The sequence below is a fragment of the Puntigrus tetrazona genome, chromosome 25, assembly GCF_018831695.1.
Source record: "Puntigrus tetrazona isolate hp1 chromosome 25, ASM1883169v1, whole genome shotgun sequence".
Lineage (NCBI taxonomy): Eukaryota > Metazoa > Chordata > Actinopteri > Cypriniformes > Cyprinidae > Puntigrus > Puntigrus tetrazona.
The window spans coordinates 15,351,804-15,372,808 of NC_056723.1; the positions used below are offsets into that span (position 1 = coordinate 15,351,804).

General features: G+C 41.4%; 2 protein-coding genes across 2 annotated transcripts in view; one reads left to right on the forward strand and one right to left on the reverse strand.

The window, feature by feature from the left end:
* The first annotated feature begins 677 nt into the window (after window positions 1-677).
* On the forward strand, window positions 678-6,629 carry LOC122330437 (mucin-2-like). The gene is made up of 3 exons (XM_043227408.1): window positions 678-888; window positions 1,185-1,235; window positions 3,353-6,629. The coding sequence occupies exon 3, from the start codon at window positions 3,368-3,370 to the stop codon at window positions 6,335-6,337; it is 2,970 nt and encodes a 989-aa protein (XP_043083343.1). The 5' UTR covers window positions 678-888; window positions 1,185-1,235; window positions 3,353-3,367; the 3' UTR covers window positions 6,338-6,629.
* LOC122330444 (non-muscle caldesmon-like) overlaps window positions 2,339-21,005 on the reverse strand; it is a 28,582-nt gene continuing 9,915 nt past the window's right edge. The window contains 12 exon segments of the mRNA XM_043227463.1: window positions 2,339-3,210; window positions 8,161-8,269; window positions 8,420-8,512; window positions 9,057-9,155; window positions 10,323-10,399; window positions 10,402-10,462; window positions 10,777-10,858; window positions 11,533-11,576; window positions 14,045-14,185; window positions 14,380-14,641; window positions 15,627-15,766; window positions 15,858-16,212. Of these exon segments, the coding sequence (XP_043083398.1) occupies window positions 3,185-3,210; window positions 8,161-8,269; window positions 8,420-8,512; window positions 9,057-9,155; window positions 10,323-10,399; window positions 10,402-10,462; window positions 10,777-10,858; window positions 11,533-11,576; window positions 14,045-14,185; window positions 14,380-14,641; window positions 15,627-15,766; window positions 15,858-16,212 (1,489 nt within the window). The 3' untranslated portion in view covers window positions 2,339-3,184.

Here is a 21,005-nt window from a genome sequence, read left to right on the forward strand (position 1 = left end):
CTGCCACTAACAATCCATACACAATCTTGAGCATATTTGAAAATGTAAATAACACGTTTACATAAATCAAGGGGTGATGAAAACTTGTACAACGGTTTACATACACCAGATTAGTGAATGCACCAGTTACATTATTAACATGTACCATTATTATGAGTTCTATGCTCTTCTCTTTAATAATGTAAGTACTGTAAATGTCAGCTTCATCATATATGCCTGCAAGATTGATGGTTATACCGTAACACACGAGCTCTCTTTTGTAATCAAATCAGATGTCTTTTTATTCCAACTGTCACTCCTTGTCAGAGGCTTCCATAAATATTTAGTTAGTTTACGGGATTAGGTTTCAACCAAGTTTAATCACACTTAGTGCTCATTTACACAACTATACTCAAACTTCGGATGCAACGCTGGCAATAAAGATGAAATAAGAAAAATCACTTTTAATCACTTTTATTTTGAAGTCCCGTTTGGCACTTCTGAAGAAAAGTTTTAAAAAAACAGTTCACGGTGGACTAGTGTAAAGATCTGGCCTGCAACAGCGCTCTAAAAGAAACTACTGCTGCTTCTTAACTGTAGAGGGTGCTGTGCTTATAGATTGCGTAAATGAGGGTGTGCGTCTGGTGTCATGGGGGAGGGGGGCTACTTGGTGATATCTAAGGTGACCTGGATCCCCCCTGCTTCGCTGACGGTTCCCTCTACACCGTCACCACTCTCCGTGCATTCTGAGTAACGGACTCAGGGTTTTATTTTTGGACTGCTATGGAGCCTGTGCCTTCCATTTGAAGGAAGGGGGAATAGTTGAACTCAACATGAGTCTCCCGTTCTGACAGTCCAAGCTGGGACAAGCAGGCAGCCGCCGGACACCCCTGAACAGCAGACAAACAGGTATAAAACCAGAAAAATGTGCATGAAATTTGATATTTTTTGTGTTCTTGATATTATTAAATTAATGCCTAGTGTGGAAGTGCATGACATGTCTGTACTCATGGGAAAAAGCTTTAGCAGTTTGTTGCAGGATATCTTGACTGGTGGGTGCATAAGGGATTGTAACATAGCAATGTGAAACTAAAATTAATAATACTGATATTGGTTTGCCTGTCACCATGTTTACATCTTTATTAAAATGCAGTTGCTTATATTAAAGGATATGTATAATAAATCATACATGTTTATATTTACAGGGGACCTTGTCTGAAGTGTCTTCAACTGTCTTCTGTTACAGTCATCTCTTGGTAAGTTATCTTTTTTTAAGAACAAGCGTGCATATTACCACAGAGCATGTATCTTTACATGTACAATAATTACTTTTTCACCAGGTGGTTGCTAAGAAGCAATTGTACTGTGCATGATTTTACTGCTCTGCTATTCTTGCCCTTTCCTCTTTTGAACTTGCAACTTGGAAATTTTCCAAACTGCCCAGCCTACCAGGGCCTTAAAAGGACGACCTCCTCTCATATGGTTCTTCATGTCACTCTGGGCATGGGGCTTCTTATACAAACCTTTACAGCTGGCCTACATTTCCACTATTGCAAAAAATATGTTGTACAGACACAAAATAAGTCAATATGTTTAATATTTTCCTTAAAATGTTCTTTAGTCCACGGGATTTCATTTATTTTAATTTTGTAGTCAACAGCCCTAAAATAAGATGACAAATTGCTTATGCTATAACTTGTTTTGTGAGAATATATATATCAGATTTTAATAGAATGTTTTTAAACTTGTTTTAAGCAAAAATATAACTAAATTTAATCTTGTATGCTTCTTATATGCAGAGAGAAGTAGATTTATTCTTACAATTATGCTTTCCCCAAAATGCTTATGAACCCACTGATTCATAACCTTTATATATAGTTATTTATGATTTAAATGATTGCATAAATATCATTTATTAATAGTCCAGTCTTAAAGCTAAATATTCTCTTAATGTTTCATAAATAAAAAAGAAGTTTAATAGATATATAAAAAGAGTATGAAAAAATTTAAAGAAGCTCTGTGATATGTTGATTGTGCGTCAACAGAAACCACTGAATCTGATTGATAGTAAATGTTCAGTGATTTATTATGTAATTTAATGTAGCTTCTCCACCTATGGCTAAAGCAGTGACTGCTTGGCATTGGTTTACAGTGAGGGTGGAAAGTGGCACCACACTCTGTGACATGGAGCAGGTGACTTGCTCATTTGCTTTCACCCTAAAATTAGGCCAAGGAGCTATCCTAGATGTGTTGTGGAAGTTTACTGCATGGGAACATGTCATTAACTGAGACATTGTATCAAGTGAAAACTGTTCTGATATTTCCATTTTACACTGAGAGTAAGCAGCCAAAAGCCAAATTAAGAATCATACAAAATATCAAATTTATTGAAAATAAAAGCTGCAATTGCCTATAAATGACATTCTCATTTTAACCATTCTTAACACCATTGGGTAGCAAAATGCTCATACCTAAACAAACATGTTTATTTTAGTATTATAAATATGATAAATGGAGTAATTCCAGTGTTTTCATGAAAACCAAAAAGTGTAGTCAATTATGCTTTATGCAAAACTATGAATAACAAGAGCTGAGAGGTAAGTAAATCGGTGTCATATTTGTAATAAAATATGACAGTAAAACATTGGTTGTGGCTTAAAATGAATAAGAATAAGCTGCAGGAATGTTGAAATATGTTTTTGGATTATTCTACAGTTCATCTATTCAAGTCTATATAAATCAAACAATGTGCCATAGTATAAAAATAGCATAGATAATCAATATAAAAACAGTTAACAAAAGTCATGACTTTGTTCTATTTGACATTCACATTCAGTTTATACTCATACTTTAGAAGTACATTAGAAGAAGTTAAAAGTGGGCATAATATCAGCACAAATACTGCAGGCGATACTGCGGAAGACTAAAAGAGACTAAAACTTTATATTCTGTTGCAATCAGTCAGATTTCTGAGAATGATACATGTGTATATATATATGTGTGTGTGTGTGTGACAAATAGATTGTAGAAAAACATATCAAAGCCATGCCATTAGAACAGTCAAAAATGGAACCATCATAAAAAAAAAACAACACAAACAATGTCATTCTAATTGTTACTTCCATATGTTTTGAAAAGTTGATAGAAATATTGTACTACATATATGTCAATTAATGTGTTCTTGGTGAATCAGGAAAGAAATTCCTCACAAGTGATCGCTGGAAAAATCACCTGAAAAATATAGAAAACAACAGTATTAATGAGCAAATCTTTTTGCTAATTTATTTTTTGATGCCTATTTTTGGAATGGTTTGCAGCTTTTTATAAGCGAGAACATTCATTGTACACAATAACTGTTATTTCTTCGTTTCAGGGGGCTGAAGATTTAATGGCTGTCAATATTGGCAATGCTGCCCAGGCAGGCCTGCTTTCCCAGCAGTACCCCCCACCTTTGTTTCCCAAACCTGGGAAAGAAAATGTCCGGCTCCAGAAACTACTCAAGAAGACAGCGAAGAAAAAAGCTGCAGCCCAGGCCTCACAACCTTCGGTCCCCTTCCGCTCAAGCCTCTCTCCAGTAAATGAAGCAAGCCCTGACCTGGAGCACAGTGATCACTCAACTCCTCCTAAGACTCCAGAGACACCTTACTACATTGGCACGGTACACCCACGCTTCAATGTCCGACCACTGTATCAGCATGTGTCGTCTCCTTATCCTCATCACAAAGGATTCACTTACGGCAAGACGGCAAGGTTTTCACCACAACCATATGCGGCTCCCCAACACCTATCTCCAGCATTTCCATACACAGCCTCACCAGTACCAGGACTTGACACACATGCAACTGTTCCAGTCACTATTCTACAAACTTCACAAAGAGTTGAGGTTAGCTCAAATATTACTACTCATGTAACCTCTAAATCTCCAGGCCCTCAGCCAGTGACTGTAAATGTTTCTAGAACAGCAAAATCACTGTTTGAAGTTCCTCAAATTACCAATTACACAGCAAGGTCAGTAGGTGTGAGAACACCTCATGCATCACCAACAAGGAGTAAAACACCAACTGCAGAGTTACTGAGAGGCCCAACGCCAACATTTGAGGTTAGAAGGATAGTGACACCAACATCTGAAATAAGAAGAGACAGAACACCAACCAGAGAGATCAGAAGGGTTACAACACCAACAGTTGAAGTCAAGAGGATTACAACCCCAACTTCAGAAATAAAGAAAAGTCAAACTCCAAATTCTGAGGTCAAGAAAGAGACAATTCCATCTTCTGAAATGAAAAAGATCAGTGCTCCTGCTTCAGAGACGAAACAGGGTACAACTCCAACTCTTGATGTAAAGGGGGCTGCAACACTAACAAGAGTAAAGACACCAACATTTGACTTTATCTCAACAAAAACACCTTCAGGGCGTTCCAAGACACCTTCAGATCATGTGTCACGTGTTAGAGCACCTGTGATTGAGATTTCTAGACCAAATCCACTTTTATTTGCTGTGTCTCCTGTGCACATGGAGGGCAGAAGATCCAGAACACCAACCTCAAGTTTGACCGGTCCACATGATGAAATGCATAAAATATCAAATCAAGTGAATAACACCAGTCACTCAGAAATTTTACAAAATGGGGACATAGTTGTCAAATCAACTGAACCCTTACAAGAAAAGCTGGATAAGGCTACTGAAAACCTGTCAAAACTTGAGTCATCAAAACCAAAGACCCAAATACAGGAAAGCCCAAATGAGCAGTCAAAGCCTAAAACCCCAACAACACCCAAGATTGAACCTGCAGAGCCTGTTTTATCCTCAGTTGTGCATCAAAAAACATTATCTAGAGTCTCTCCATTTGCAGGTCAAAGACCCAAAACACCAACAGCACCTAAATCCAAACCAACATACTATGGATTGACTCCCTCTGAATATGTTGCCCATGGAGGAATAAAGAGTTACACACCAAGTTTTAGCATTTCTACAGCAGCTGCACAACCAAGTGCAGAGGCAACTCATCTTCCAATGCAGGAACTAATAGTACCTCAACCTGATGCAAATGTGACCATGATGAATGACAAGACTGAGGTAAAGCCTAAAGAACAAGTTGAAGTTCAGCCACCTCAGGCTGGTGTTGTTAAAGAAGAAACTGCTGTGGTGGCTCCACCTCCAGAGGTTTCAAAGTTAGCATCTGAGCCAGAAGCAAACTCTGTAGGGAACATTCCCAAGTCAACTGTGCCAGAATTAAAAGCAGAAATTCTTGATGTTAAAATTCCAACTATTGTGGTATCTGTCGCTGACACACCACCATCAGAAGCGAAAGCTGAGCCAATAAGTACTGTGACTCCAAGAGTCAGAACTCCAACCTATGGATCTCCCAGACTTTCCCAAATGACACCAACCCCTCCAACTGTGAAGGTAACTCCGAAATTGGAAAGTAAGGCTGCGCCACTATCTGACCAAGATGTGGGAAAGCCAGCCCTTCCAACGGTGTCAGAAAGTAAAGTTAATGCTGAAAAAACCAAAGTAACAGAGAAGCCAACAGAGGCAAAAATGTCTTTGTTAGAGAGAATTAAGAAGCAGAAGCTGGAAGCTGCTTCTTCTGAAAAACCTTCTGAAAAAGAAGAGGTTAAAGAGGTGGTTCAGCCACTGGCTAAACCAAAAGAAGACCAAAAGGACCTTGAAACAAAGGACACTGAACCTGAAAAGGTTAACAAAGTGGAGACAAAGGCTAGTCCCCAACAGGAGATCAGCTCTGCCATGGAAAAGAAGGAGGAGGGTGAGGAAGGCTCCTCCTCAACGGCAGAGCCTGTCTTGAAGGTGATGCAGAAACCAAAAGGCATGAAGTCAAAACTCAGTGGCTGGTCTCGCCTTAAGAAACATATGGTGGTTGAAGCAGAGGAGCCCAAGTTTCCAGAGGCAGATGCGGAGCCTGCATCAAAGAAAGATGTCCCTGCCAGTGCTGATCAAAATGTAAGTGAAATGCAAAATTCTGAGGCCGAAGCAAAGCCTACTGACAGCCAGGACAATAGAGACTCCCCAAGGGCAGTAAAAATGTGGGATGCTGTCCTCTTCCAAATGTTCTCCACCAAAGAGAGTATAATGCAACAAATTGAAGCCAATAAAACCGAGGAGCAAAAGAAGATGGAGGCAGAAGAGAAAACGCCAAAAGAGATTCCCACATTTGCGCATCGTTTGCCAGTTCTTCTGTACAGCCCACGGTTTGATGCCAGACGACTAAGAGAGGCAGCTTCGCGACCAGCAACAAAGATTGCAACAGTTTTTGAAATGGGACTCATAGGCCGCAAAAATAAAGAAGAAGAACCAAAAGACTTTAATAGAACAGCTAAAGGCTTCAGTACGTCTTAAAGCACTGACGTCTAACTGGATAACATATAAATAATGGGCAAGAATGTTGTTAGCTTTCATTGCGATGATAGAGTTCTGTTTATTATCCAGTCCAATTCTTTATATGCTTTTATAACTTTACAACAGGTCAATTGGCAAGTAAACAAAAAAAATCATCTGTCAGATGCACGGTAACTTATTTGCAGTAAGTTATTGCCCACTTGTCAACTGGCATCAACCATTTAAGCTAATTAGAATATTGAATAAAGACATTATTTTGAATCTTTTAAATTAAAGAGTTTATTGCTTAAGACTTTCAAAGCTTATCTCAGCCTTTTTTAAGAGCATGTTAAATATTGTTAAATATCATCCCTGAAACCTTCATAAAGTAAATAAATAAAATAATAATTTAGCTGATTTAATAATAGAAAAATATATCACTCCAACCTTCCACAAGAAACAAAACCAGCAAAAATCAAGAGAGTGTTTTGGGGTATGAACATATAATATATATTGCAGGGTTTAGGCATCAAAAATTTTTAGTTAACCTACGATATTTTTTTTTTTTGCATTACAATGAAATATGCCACACCTTTTTCTCAGCAATATTTTCCTACAGACAGTTTTCTATGGTGCTTAATGGGGCGTAAAAAAGGGACAAATTGCTATTGTATGTTTTTTTTATATGTAGGGACAATTGAGAGTGAGTTTTAGGTGGGAGGGCAAGTGGAACCATTTAACTCCGGAAGAAGGAATTAAGAGATAGTATAAGAAAGAGATGTATACAGTAAGTATGCTAAGTTTTGGAAATTTGTTCTAAGCCTTAGTAGTACAGAAAGCAAGGCATGGCGCACTCTGCTCTGCTGCTTTACTTGTTTAGTGTTGACAAAGAGCTTTCACTGATGGAGCCTCTAAAAGGCTTTCCAAACCTTAATATAAATGCTCTCATTGCTTAAATGTGATTAAACGAATAACAGTGAATGCTGATTGTCAACTCCGACTCATGCATGTTCTTATTTCAGGCTTAGTTCATGTTAGGTTTGTAGGCTTGGCCTTTTCTGCATGTTTGTCTTTTGATGCAGAAACCGTCAGACTGAGAATACTCTCTTTACTGATGCCGATGTGTATAATGCTTTGCATTCTAAGGTGCACTGTACTAGATTTAATGTTATTTTATATATTTTTTAATAAAATACCTGTTTTGAGAGAGGATATTTTGTATCACTACTTTCATGGCACTAGCCATTGAATGAAACCATTTGCATTGTGTTAGAAGCTTGCTGTGATTTGTTTGAGCCTATATTATCAATATATTATGTGTATGAAAAATCTGTGAGATTTCAAGATGTGAAGTATTTTCAGGTGTTGTAAGATATAGTCTATTTCGAGTTCTCAAACCTTTTGAGATATTTGAGATAGCATCTTAACTTTTTATATGATATTCAAGAATGTTTTAAATTAGAACAATGACATGATTGATATATTATTTTAGTTAAATAATTGAGTCGCTCTGGGGTTTTTTTTTTTTTCAAAGCTTTCTAAAAGCTTATTTTATGCCCTAATGTTACAACAGACAGTATTTTAAAAGAAATCTTAGCTAGCATGCTACGTAGCTACTAAGGTACTGGCCTGGCAGCTAGTTAATATTAGATTACATTACTTAGCATGCCTCTGTTGGCCTGCAAAAAGGCACTGTTCTCTTTTTTGGGCATTTTTTATTTAAGGAAACAGCATTTTTAACATTTGTTTAAGTTATTTTGTACATTAGCTCATTAAGCAAGCTAATATACATGTGAACTGCTTTGTTAGCTTTAAATGATGTAAAATAGAAGAAAGCGCCTTACTTGTTTTTCCATTCGGGTAGACACTGTAATAATCACCCTCAGTGGAAATCTTCTCGTATTTTCCGTGGCCTGTCACAACAAACTTGTACCGTTTACTTGAAGAGGAGCCCTGAAAGGTATGTAGAAGAAATTGTGAGAGTGACATTATGTGGGTTTATTTGTACAAGATTAATTCATTTTAATATATATATATATATATATATATATATATATATATATATATATATATATTTATTTATTTTTTTATCTGAATATTTACCTTTCCTCCCAGTCCTGACCTCTCTCCTGTAGAACATTCTCCAATAATTTCCCACATGTTCTTTTTCTGCAGAACATCTCCAGGTTTAACATCCTGGAAATGAACATTAGAACGCATTAAGATTGACTCCCAATATCCTTTATGGAATAGCTGAAGTCATTATTCATCATTGCGTTAAACTCAAGCTCCAGATTAACCTGTTTCTTTAAAGTCATTAAGGTTCTTATCGTGAACCAGATTAAAATTTAACTCATTGCATTTATTGAAATTATTTTTTCGTCCTTTTAGAAACTCGAAAGCTTTAATCCCCATTCGTTGCATAAAATTAATCATGTAGCCTTTATTCTGGTTTTCTGATCTAGATGTAATGATCTGAAGGGTTTTTTTTATACATGATGATTAATTAACTAGATTTGGGGAACCTAAGTGAACTTGCAGTAGCTCATTCTACCACAAGGCGGAAACATAAATACCTTTTTGTTTACTGTATATATTATTTTTTTACTGTAACATTAATAAAATATGGCAATGAAATTATTAGTTATTTTTTCCATTCCGCCATATTACAAATACATGTATCTCCCCCCAGCACATTGGTTACTGTCTAAAGATTTTCAATGCTCATTAACAGACTTACAGATGGTGTGGAAAGGGAGTGTCTGTTCCCGCCTTCAGGACTTCCTTTCACCCATTGGTTAATCAGGTTCGATACACCCACTTTCACGCAGTCTGTCTCCTAAAATATATAACCGTTACAGTTACTGAGTTACAAATAATCTAAAGGATTTTCCTTTTTGTATGTTTTAGTTTTGCCCTCATATGTTTATGGAGTGGTGAAGCACAATTCATAAGGTTATGATTGACTTGGCAAACATTTCCCAAGAATTGATACACAAGAGCTTCACATTGATGGTTGTTCATGTGCGTCAGACTCTGGCAAGCCGATAGCGTGGGTGTGAATGTGAGAGTGTAAAGAGCAGATGTTGTTCCACGCTACATGACTACATGACCTATTTCACGCTGAAACACTAGGGCCACCTCTTGACCTTCAAACTTGCACAATCTGAAACTCATTCAAAGCAATAATAGAAGTGCCCTGACATCACTGTTTTTCTTCATAATATTTAAAGGGCTGATATGAAACAGCTGATTTCTTATTAGTTTGACATTTTCCTGAATGCTTCCTCCACTAGTACTCTCAAGTACAGAACACGGAGCATTTTTTTATGATTTTATCATGCTTTAAAGGTTTTGCGTCCTTTGTAAGAACGACCAGTACAATCTTAAAGTTTGTTTTTTCCAACCAGGTCTCATAAAAATATGTACTGTGCCTTGCTGCACATTTAACCACAGTTTCAAAGAAAACAATTCCACTGAGTGGCAGTAAAACACAGGTTCAATATGTGAACCCTGGCACATTTTTATTACGTTGACATAGGTAACTATTGCTGTTTTTATTACATTGCTTCAGTTACATATTGCAATGGTTCAAAATTCAAATATCCGTGGACTGTTTCTAAAAGTTAATGCTTTTTCACGTTGACCCTACACCAAATCCAACCCTAAACCTACCCGACAGTGATAACAAATGCAAAACTAATATCAAAAGGAATTAGTTGTGCGAAAATTAAGCTTTATTAATCAAAACTACAAACTGTACATTTGTGTGAAAAGGAATAAAAGGTGTCAGAGTTTTACTGCCTCTAGTGGTCATTTCTTTTGGAAACTGCAGTGATAGGTACGAGTTGGTATGTATTTCGCGTCTCGCTAAAAAAGTGCACCAAGGTATGTTTATGTCATGAGACCAGGTAGGTTTTTATTGGAAACAACGTGAAGGTAAGTGAGTGATCACCCAGTTTTCTTTATAGGTGCAAGTCAGTGAATGAAACACCTGATTTCTGACCTTCAGAGGCGATCCTTTCGGGCTGCTTTGACTCCAGGCCTCTCCTGCTTCAAACAGGTTTTTCTTAGAGGCCACCGAGCAGAGAAACCGGGCACGTCCACTGTCGCAGACTTAGTCAATTTTGCGTCTTTAGAGGAGATCTGCAAGACATTAATACAGTTAGGCTCAGTGAGTCAGAGCGATAAATTCGAGACAAATGTTGCAAATGTAGCAATAGACTGTCTCGGGAGGAGGTACATAAAGAGATCCCAATCAATCATTCTAAATATAAACCATCTGATCCATTTGTTTAAATGCTGCCAGAGACAGGCCTGATTTCTCTAAATAATGGTTTGACTAAGAGATAGTTCATAAACCAGGAATTAGATAATAAAATAAGAATTTACTGTCAAACACTTTGACATATATCAATACATAAAAACATAACAGCAAGATATAAGACTGTAAATTGAACCTCAATTGCATGAGTGTATTGTTCCAGTTTGTCATCAATCTTGGGCAGAAGAACAGGTCTCTGGGTCTTCTTGAAACTGTTACTGTTTTCGAAACAGAGTACTTCATTAAAAACGCTATCATAATTATCTATCGTTATAAGCATAATCATAATAAAACTGAGATAAAAGTAAAGCATATTGTGTTTATGAGTATATATAAAAAATGACTAAATCACACCATAAAATGAATCAAATTCGAAAAAATTCAATAAACTGAAAATGTAAAAACAAATGCTAAATAAATAATATAATAGTAACAATACTAAAATTAACAGGTAAAATGCATTGAAATGTGTTTGATAAGTTTGTGAGGCTACATACTGTATATCATAACAACACACATAATACATATTTAAAAACATGACATACACCAAAAAATTATTTATTTCACATAGTGCCCTGAATGTTTTATGTGTATAGATAGCTCTAATTTTGATCTACCACAATATCTTCACACATCAGGAAAAGTGTACACATCTGGTAAAAGTTAGCAGTCCCATAAATCATTGCTGACAAGGCGACGGATTAACAAAGTATTACAGTGACCTATGCCACCTATGTCAATATTTACTTTTACGCAACAGCCATTTTGCCAACATACTTGTAAGTTTGTGTCAAGAATCTGCCATTTATAGTAAACTCACTGAGGCCAAGAATGTCAAGTAGATTTCTCCATTGAGTCGTTTTACTAATTTTATATTGACGAATGAACTCACCTCTTCTTTAAAGATCGATTCAAGGATTCAGTTCTCTCTGTGATCTGGAATTACAAGATAGTAAAATTGTAAAAAAAAAAAAAAGTTACAAGCCGTCTTTGAAAAAAAACGAACCGTCATTATATTGACAAGTCCTCTGTAAAAACCTTTTAAAATATCTACTGTAATTTGTAACAACCAGAGAAATCCATACTGTAGTTCCGTTCGGTCTTTTCTCACTTCCTCAGATGAACATTGTACATGTTAACAAGCTCCTGTTTCAGACTAACAAAAGGATCCCTTGTGTTGCTGTTGGGCCCGCTGGCTTTTTAACCTCTGCTCACTGAGAATGTACTTTCAACTGTCAATCACTTCTGTTTCTTACGGAAATACAAAGACCGGCACGGGAAAACTCAGGGTCCCCAAAACACAGACTCCAAATCTCTACACAATAGTCAATAAGCTAAACCTTACCTTTGTGGTATCGTTTATTTCAGATTTATTATAAGTCTAATGGCGTTAATACAACACGCAATGATTCGTGCGCGTGTGTTTTGCTAGCATATTGTTGTATGAAGCCATTATCAGAGTCGATTTCATATTTTGCGTAGATAAAATGCTATATCATAGCAGTGGATAAACACAAGGAATAGATACAATAACAGAAACACCTAACTTTATACTAGTATAATAAACTTAATAGCAGACACTGGGGCTTCATTTGTAGTTTTTGCACTCTTGAGGGGAATTGCGCAACTCAAGAAGAAAACACCTCCTGTTGTTTGCAAGTTTAGGATGTGGACATCTGCTTTGTCCTCAACAACTTTCCATAAAGGTTTAAGATGATCAGATAGGCTCACATCAGATCTCATAACGTAGGATTTTAGGAAAAACCTCAGCGCCGTAATGCTGCTTAGTTAGCTGCCAGTTGCGAAGGTGTTTTGGTCGGTTACTCTGTGATTACCCATTCAGTTCATTAATGAATATGTCTATGCAGAAGCTCTAAATATAATTTAAATAAATGTAAATGTAAATAAATATTTACAAGATATACAATAATGAAAGTTTTATATAAAGTTCATATATAAAACCACAGATCCTTTTACACACTGCAAAGCAAGTGCAGCAAATAAACAAATTAAACTCATCAAGCAGTTTTGGTAGTTAAACAACATAAACAAAAACATGCACTAAAAAATAAATTAAACCAATTTAAAAGAATATTCCAAGTTGCAAAGTGAGGTTCTAATGACAATTTAATAACCAAGTTATTATCATTATTATTCGTTTGTTTGTTTTTACTAAATTACAGGTCATAATTATTTTACGTTATACTCAAAAACATGTTAATGTTTTGAACCTGGAATATTCCTGTAATCCTTATCTGGAAATAAATATGCATGCTGTTACTTGACTCAAAATACGTGTTCAACGTTTAATGCACTCCAAACATGTGGGTATGTTCACAGCACAACAAGCACAAGCAACTTACAAAATAAAATGGAGCTTTTATTCTGTAAAAAAAAAGAACAGAATTATTTAGAAATGCTCATTTGTTGTGATTCATAGTGATCCAATAGAAGAATCATTAAACCTTCAAATAACCTTCTTTTTAGCACTTCTCAGAAGAGATTTATTTTCCTTGCACTAAAGGTAACTTGTTGATATTGATGGTTTCATGAAGAAATTTTAATTTGTACAAAACCTTCCACTGCACAAATGTTATTTATAGTGGAAAGGGTTCATTAGATTTTTTAAAATGTTCTTTTAAGAACTGTTCGCTGAAAAGTGGTTTGCAGAACCAAAAATGGTTGTACTATGGCAGCGTAGGTTGAAACACATTTTGGGAGTGTAGTGTAATGGACATTTAATTCATCAAAAGGACCTTTTGGAAAGTTTCCATGGATGTTAAAGGTTCTTCATGGAACCACTGATGCCAGTATAAAGAACCTTTATTTTCAAAAGTGTGCCATTAAGGAGCTCAGTTCTAGGAACTAGCCAGCAGTCATTCCTAGAGAATCAATTTCTCCTTCAGGCTGTTTTACTGGTTGCAGGCGTCCACCCGTGACGTCTTTATTTGTGCCGTTTACAAACATCAACAACCGGTGAATTCTAGAAGCTGTGTTCGGAGCTGTGTGCCGTGGGTTTCGTGAAAACGGAGATGGAATGTAAACACGCAATTGAAAGAGCGTGAAAATCTGACTAAATCGCTTATGACAACTTGAGTTCCTATAGTGCTGTTTTAAACCCTACTCTGAAGTAGAAGCTAAATTAGTTCCCCCGAATGGAGGAGGAACATGCTTCTAGTCCCTGCGGAGCAAACATGCCAATAGTTCTATGAACTAAAAAAAGGTTCCTGAGGTGTGAAAGTACCATAAAGTACCATAAAAAAAAAACAAATGCATGGTGATCAGTCAGTACCATGGTGTTTGTCATAGTTCAAGGGCGTTAAATACTGATACCATCACTATACTGCCATAGCAGGTGTTTGTAAGAAGAGGTTCAGAATGTTTATGCAGATATGTATAATTACCTTGAAAGTTGGACTTATGGGGTTTAGAGGGTTAAATGGATCATCGCCATCTGTAGGTGTGATGTTGAGATTCTTCATTCTCTTCTCAGCTGCTTCCATCCTCCTCCTCTCAATGTCCTCCTTCATCTGTCTCTTGTCCTCCTGTAATTAATACAAAGCAAACTATGTTGAATGCCAATAAATACTGTTCTGCTGGAAGAAACCTAAATAGTTTATATAGATATTTTATAGTTCTATCATGACAACTCTTGGAGGGATTGGAATTGTGATGTACGACAATGTTAATGTGTTTGGTCTTTTGGGACTCACAGACAGTTTTTAATACCAGAACAAACCTCTTTCTTGGCAAGTTTCTGCTGTTCCTCTTCCTCTCTCTTCCGATCCTCCTCTTCACGAGCCTTGCGTCGTTCTTCTCTCTTCTTCTTCAGCTCCTCCAGCTCCAGCTCAGCCTCGGCCTGACGCTGCCGTAGGTGCTCCATTTCCTGGCTCTCCTTCTCCTGGTGGCTACGTCTGATCTTCTCAAGCTTCAGCTCGGTCTCCAGACCAGCCTGCATATCCTTCTTAGTCTCAGGGATCTGATCTGCATCTACAGTCCTGCTGGAAAAGAGGGGAGAACAGGAAAACTGGTTTAGTCTCAGGTGGCATGTTGGTCATTTCTATGAAACAATTAGTAATTATTACTATTGGACCAGCAAATATTCTGATTACATTACTTTATTGTTTTTCCACACGGTCTGTTATGTATGTCTCAGCTAAACTAAAATGGCACATATAAATACAAACAAATTGGTTGGTCAGACTTTGTGAAGTGGACAGTTCTTGGCCAGAATAAGCAGTAAAATGGGCCAGAAATGATGGTTTTATTTAAAGGTCTGGCTGTACAAGAATAGATATTAACTAACTCCCTTAACAGCATTTTTAAAAAGTTCCTGGCACACATTTTTTTGGCAGCAAAAATATTAGGTCACGTCTATAACACATCTGACATAAGCGTCTAATTTTAACAAGATCGAACTCTGTGCTTATTTAACCCCCTAAAGTCAGCTTAAAATGTTAGTCCTTTCCTCACACCATTATTAAACAAAAATATTAAACAACTATTTTGTCAATATATTATTTTCCCTTTGACTTTATTACAAAAGTTTAATTAATTTTTACTGTATTTTTGATCAAATAAACGATAAATGCAGTCTTGTAGAACAAAAGATACCTTTGTTGACAAACACACACAAAGTTTACTACTGTATATAAAACATTTAGGTCCTAAAAACCTAAAAAAAAGAGTTATAAACTTTTTTGATTCACTTTAAATGTTGACTACTGTATGTATGTGTGTGTGTGTGTGTGTGTATACACACACATATATATATATATATATATATATATATATATATATATATATATATATATATATATATATATATATATACACAACATACATCATACATTTACATAGAACATTGTAATGACTTAATTTTGATTAATTTAGTTTGATTTTCTTTGGGGAAAACGTGACCTAAGCATATCTTCATAAGATTTCCCACAAACCTACAGATGCAGAAAGTGCATGGAAACAAGTTACCTGGGTGATCTTTTGGTTCTGACCAGATGTGATGTCATTTCCTCTGCAGCTGCCTCTCCATTGCCATTGGGCATTCTGTCTTGCTGTAGGAAGACTTTCGACATGTATGACACCTTCACCTCCTTCCTCTCCTCTTTAATCTGTGAGTGATAGTATTGATTTAGACATAGTAACGCACATGACAGGATGTTCAGTACTTACGATATTGTAATGTACTAATTTTCGTGGCACCTTGTTCTCCATCTGTGGTTTTATTTCCTGTTGTTTATTTCCTGTTCTTTTGCTGTCGTCATGCCATTCCTCTGGTTTCGGGCTGCTCACCCTCTCAGCGCTCCTCCTCATCTCTGGTCTTTTCTCCTCGTCCTCTCTGTCCTGTATTTGCTGATACTGTATGGAAGTGTTGAAGCTTTTGTCGTTTTGCCTAGATCTCTCTCTCACGTCTTTCTCCTCCTGTTGTAACTGTTCTCCACTGCCGTTTTCAGCCATTCTAGACCTTGTTCTCCGTTCCAGCTTCTGGGTCCAGTCACTAAAACCTTCATCCTCATCCACAGCAGTCGGACTGCTAGGTTTGAAGTCCCTTTCATAGCTGAAAAAAACATCACATTATATACTTTAATACATAAGTAAATACAATCTTATATGAGCCACTGCTTAGCAGGTAGAACATGTGCTGTGGTGCTCATGTAGGAAATAAAGATTTGAATCTTGCTTTAAAACTTAAAGGTATAGTTCACCTAAATTAAAATTACCCCATAATTTACTTATCCAAAGCCATCGTAGCCATTACCAAGCTTGGAAGAGCCAGGATAAATGTAAAAAAAACCTCTGCCTGTGTACATCTGAAAGAAGAAAGTTACTGCTACGACAGCTTGGTAGTGAGTAAATTATGGAGTAATTTAAACTATTCCGTTAATTCACTTAAGAATAAATAAGGTAGCAACATTTTTGCAGGTTTAAATATTCCATCCTCACTTTTGAGATCTATGGAAAATGTACAATATATTTTTATATATGATGCAGACTCCATTACTTTGGAGTGAGACAGGAACGAGAAGCAGAACTATATCATCACATTCATAGGAATCTGGGCAAGTCAGGCATGAACGGCTTCAGCCCACCTGTGCTGGTGGTACTTCGACGAGAGAAACTATGCGCTGAAGTCACCGTGCCAGCCTATTAACACCAGAGCCCGACTTCAAAAACAGATGTGAACAGAGGTGCGTGTCACCATCTGACAGGTGCTGATTTGTTGTTGTTTTCCTATGTTTGCCTAGGGCAGCCGGAGGATTTTGATGAAATGCCACGAAAGGTTATTGCATAATGGTGACTATTACGTGTGTGTGTATGTATTGTGACGAAGCGCCCCGAGGATCGATCAGCGCTGTTCTGGGAACAAACACGGAACACCTACACCAGCCACTCAACGACGGATTCGCCACACCTGGAGCTCATCAGCCGCGGGCCAGATAAGCCCGGCCAGGCGACGGCTTCAGTGAGCCACGAGACTCGGAAACGCAAGCTAACCTGTTGTCTCTTTCTTTGTCTCCCAGAAGCTACAACGTGACGGCCTGCCTGAGCTACTTCCCTACTACCTCACAGTGGACTCCTCACGTTACTAAGCACGGGAAACACCGAGACGACTCACCGCTGCACTCACCGGATTCACCGCTACACCACCCCGGACTCACACCGCCTCCTCGCACGGACTCACCGCTCACCTTCTGTGTATTGTCTAATAAATACACCCTCCGGGTTTTCACTGCACCTGTTTCTCTTGTGCTTCCTCTGCCTCGCCACAAGTGGTGGAGAATGCGAGCAGTTTTAAGCGCAAGAGAACGGAGGAAACAAAGAGAAAAAGGAAGAGCGCTATCGCCGCCTCTATTAAAGGTTCCCCACAACATCAACTTCTCTCTTTGTTTTCCCCCAGGCAGCGCCGCTTCCCGGCGAAGATGGAGGAATTCCTCCAACGCCTCTCAGAGGTTTCCATTCGCCAGCAACAGATCGTCGAGCATTTGGCTACCCGCCAGAACGAGACCGAGCAGGAGCTCGCTGCTCTCGCGCGCCACTCAACCACGCCCGCCGTGCCTGATCCCCGGATGCAAGCCACACAGCTGCTACCCAAAATGGCCGCCAGCGATGACCCTGAAATATATCTCGAGATGTTCGAGAGCCGCCGCAACCACGGAAGGATGGGACCGGAGGGATTGGGCACGCTGCTTGGCCCCGCTGCTGTCAGGAGAGCCCCAGCGCGCCTATTTCAGCATGCCGGCCGACCTGGCGAATGTATACGACGACGACCTAAAGAGGGAAATCTTGGGCAGGGTCGGTCTATCACCGGTCTGCGCAGCCCAAGCCTTCCAAGAGTGGGTCTTCCAGTCTCGCCAGCCGGCAAGGACCCAGGCCGCCGAACTTACTCGGCTAGCGCAACACTGGCTCCTGGATGGGACACCAACCCCGCCATCATTGTGGAAAGGGTGGTGATAGACCGCTCCCGCGGGCTCTCCCCGGAATTATCGCCAGGCGGTCGGTATGAGAAACCCCAAGAACGCTATGGAGTTGGTTGAGGCGGTCGAGCTGGCGGAAGCCGCACAGCGCCGAGAGGCCGGGAGCGGGCGCCATCTTTTCCCGGAGGGTGTCCCAGGAGCGACGCGCGCGGAGGGCACCGCGACCGATGGAGAGGGCGGCGGTCCCGACCGTGAGAGATGAGCCGATGCCAACCGAAGAGGCTTCCAACTCCTCTAGAGCGTGGCTGGCAGGCTGCAGTCTCCACCGGAGCTTCCCCGCGCCGCACCGGAAATCCCCATCGGCCTGAATGGACGGAAGTTCAGAGCCCTCCTTGACTCTGGCAGTACCATCAGCCTGGTTCAGTCCCGCCTCCTACCCCTTTGCGCACGGAACCGCGAAACGGCTGCCACTGACCTGCGCCCACGGGACACCAGGAAAGTCTCCACCCGTCTCATCACCGTGACGACGACAGGAGGAAGCTGGCCCCTGGAGGTGGGCCTCGCATAAGACCTGCCGGTACCAATCATCCTCGGCGGGACTGGCCGGGTTTCGAGGAGGCGCTACACACCGCGACACAGCCTGTCAGCCCTCAAAGCCCTCGCCGAAGAGGCGAGAGGGGAGAGGAAACCGCCGCCCTGCCGTTCTCCTAGCATCGGACAGCGGAAGAGATGGTGAGTCCCCTCCGAATACTACTAATGTATTCTTTGATGTGTTCCAACAGGTAGTCGGAGGGGCTCGCTCGGCCGGGCTCAGCGGGAGGATGACCGGCTCAAGAATTGCTGGAACCAGGTACATTTCATGGATGGAGAAGAGACGCGGCCCGGCCCCCATCCTCTTCCCCATTTCATTGTGGAGAACGGCCTACTCTATTGTGTCGCCCAGCGGAGGGGGGAGGAGAAACGGCTCCTGGTGGTGCCCCGAGGGAAAGTGGACACCATCTTGGAACTCGCCCACGCCCACCCACTGGCCGGACACCTCGGGGCCGCCAACACGATCAAGAGGATCCGGGACCGTTTCCACTGGCCGGGGCTCGACGGAGATGTGAAACTGTTCTGCCAGGCCTGCCCCGAGTGCCAGAAGACCTCGCCCCGGCCACCTCCCCCTAGTCCACTTATCCCGCTGCCCATAATCGAGGTGCCCTTTGAGCGCATCGGGATGGATCTGGTGGGCCCGCTGCCGAGGTCTGCCCGCGGCCACGAACACATCCTGGTGATCGTGGACTACGCCACCCGGTACCCCGAAGCCATCCCACTCCGCAAAGCCACCGCCAAGGCGATCGCCCAGGAGCTCTTCACCCTGTCCACCAGAGTGGGGATACCCGGGGAGATACTGACCGACCAAGGCACCCGCTCATGTCCCGAGTGATGGCCGACCTCTGCCGGCTGCTACGGATCCAGCAGCTGCGCACCTCAGTGTACCACCCCCAGACGGACGGACTTGTGGAGCGGTTCAACCAGACACTGAAACAGATGTTGAGAAGGGTTGTCTCCGAGGACAAACGGGACTGGGACCAGATGCTCCCCACGCCCTCTTCGGGTGCGAGAGGTGCCCCAGGCCTCCACCGGCTTCACCCCATTCGAAAGTTGCTGTTCGCCGACAGCCGCGAGGCCTGCTGGACGTGGCAAAAGAGGCCTGGGAGCAGCAGCAGCAGCCGGATGCCCAGAGGTCGGTCGTAGAACACGTCCAAGCCATGCGGGACCGAATTGAACGGGTGATGCCCTCGCAGCGGGAGCACATGACGCAGGCCCAGCAGCAACAACAACGGCACTATAACCGCCCTGCACAACCCCGGGAATTCCAGGTCGGCGACCGGGTCGCGGTACTAGTCCCCACCAATGCATGCAAATTCCTGGCCACCTGGCAGGGTCCATATACCATTCTGGAAAAGATCGCCCGGTTACTTACCGAGTCCGCCAACCAAACCGTCGACGCACCGAACAAATATACCACATTAACTTGTTGAAGAAGTGGGTGGGGACCTTTCCACACTCGCCATTCAGGAGGGCCCGGTCGTCGACACCAACGCCCTGCTCGCTCCCGCACAGAAGACGGAACTCCAACATTTGGTCGGTCAGTTCTCGGATGTGTTCTCGTCCACGCCCGGGCAGACTAACCTCCTCCAGCACGAGATCCGGACCCCCCGACGCTATCGTCCGGCAGCGCCCTACCGATCCCTGAGGCTCGCGTCGGCGAGCTATTGAGGAGGAGGTAAACCAAATGCTGAAGTTGGGGGTGATTGAACCATCGACGAGCCCGTGGTCCAGCCCCATCGTCCTGGTTCCAAAACCAGACGGCACCCTCCGCTTCTGCAATGACTACCGGCGACTCAACCAGGTCTCCGAGTTCGACGGATATCCCATGCCCCGTAGACGAACTGCTGGAACGCCTTGGAAGGGCCCGCATATCTCCACCCTCGATCTCACCAAAGGATACTGGCAGGTTCCGCTGTCAGAGGAAGCCAAGCCAAAACGGCTTTCTCCACCCCGGCGCCACTGGCAATACCGGTCCCTTCCTTCGGTCTACACACGGGCACCAGCCACCTTCCAGAGACTAATGGACATCTTACTCCGACCCCACCAACAGTACGCCGCAGCCTATCTCGGACGACCTTGTGATTCACTCGGAGACCTGGGAAGACCATCTGGAGCGCCTGCGGAGGGTGCTTCGATCTTCGACGGGCTGGACTCACCGCCAACCCCAAGAAATGTCACCTGGCGCTCGGCCGAAAGTACCTGGGTTATCGAGTTGGACGAGGACTGATCCGCCACAGGAGAGTAAAGTCACCGCGTCCAGGAAACCCCGAGGCCCACCAACAAAACCCAGGTACGCGCTTTCTTGGGGTTGGCAGGGTATTATCGTTGTTTCATCCCCGAC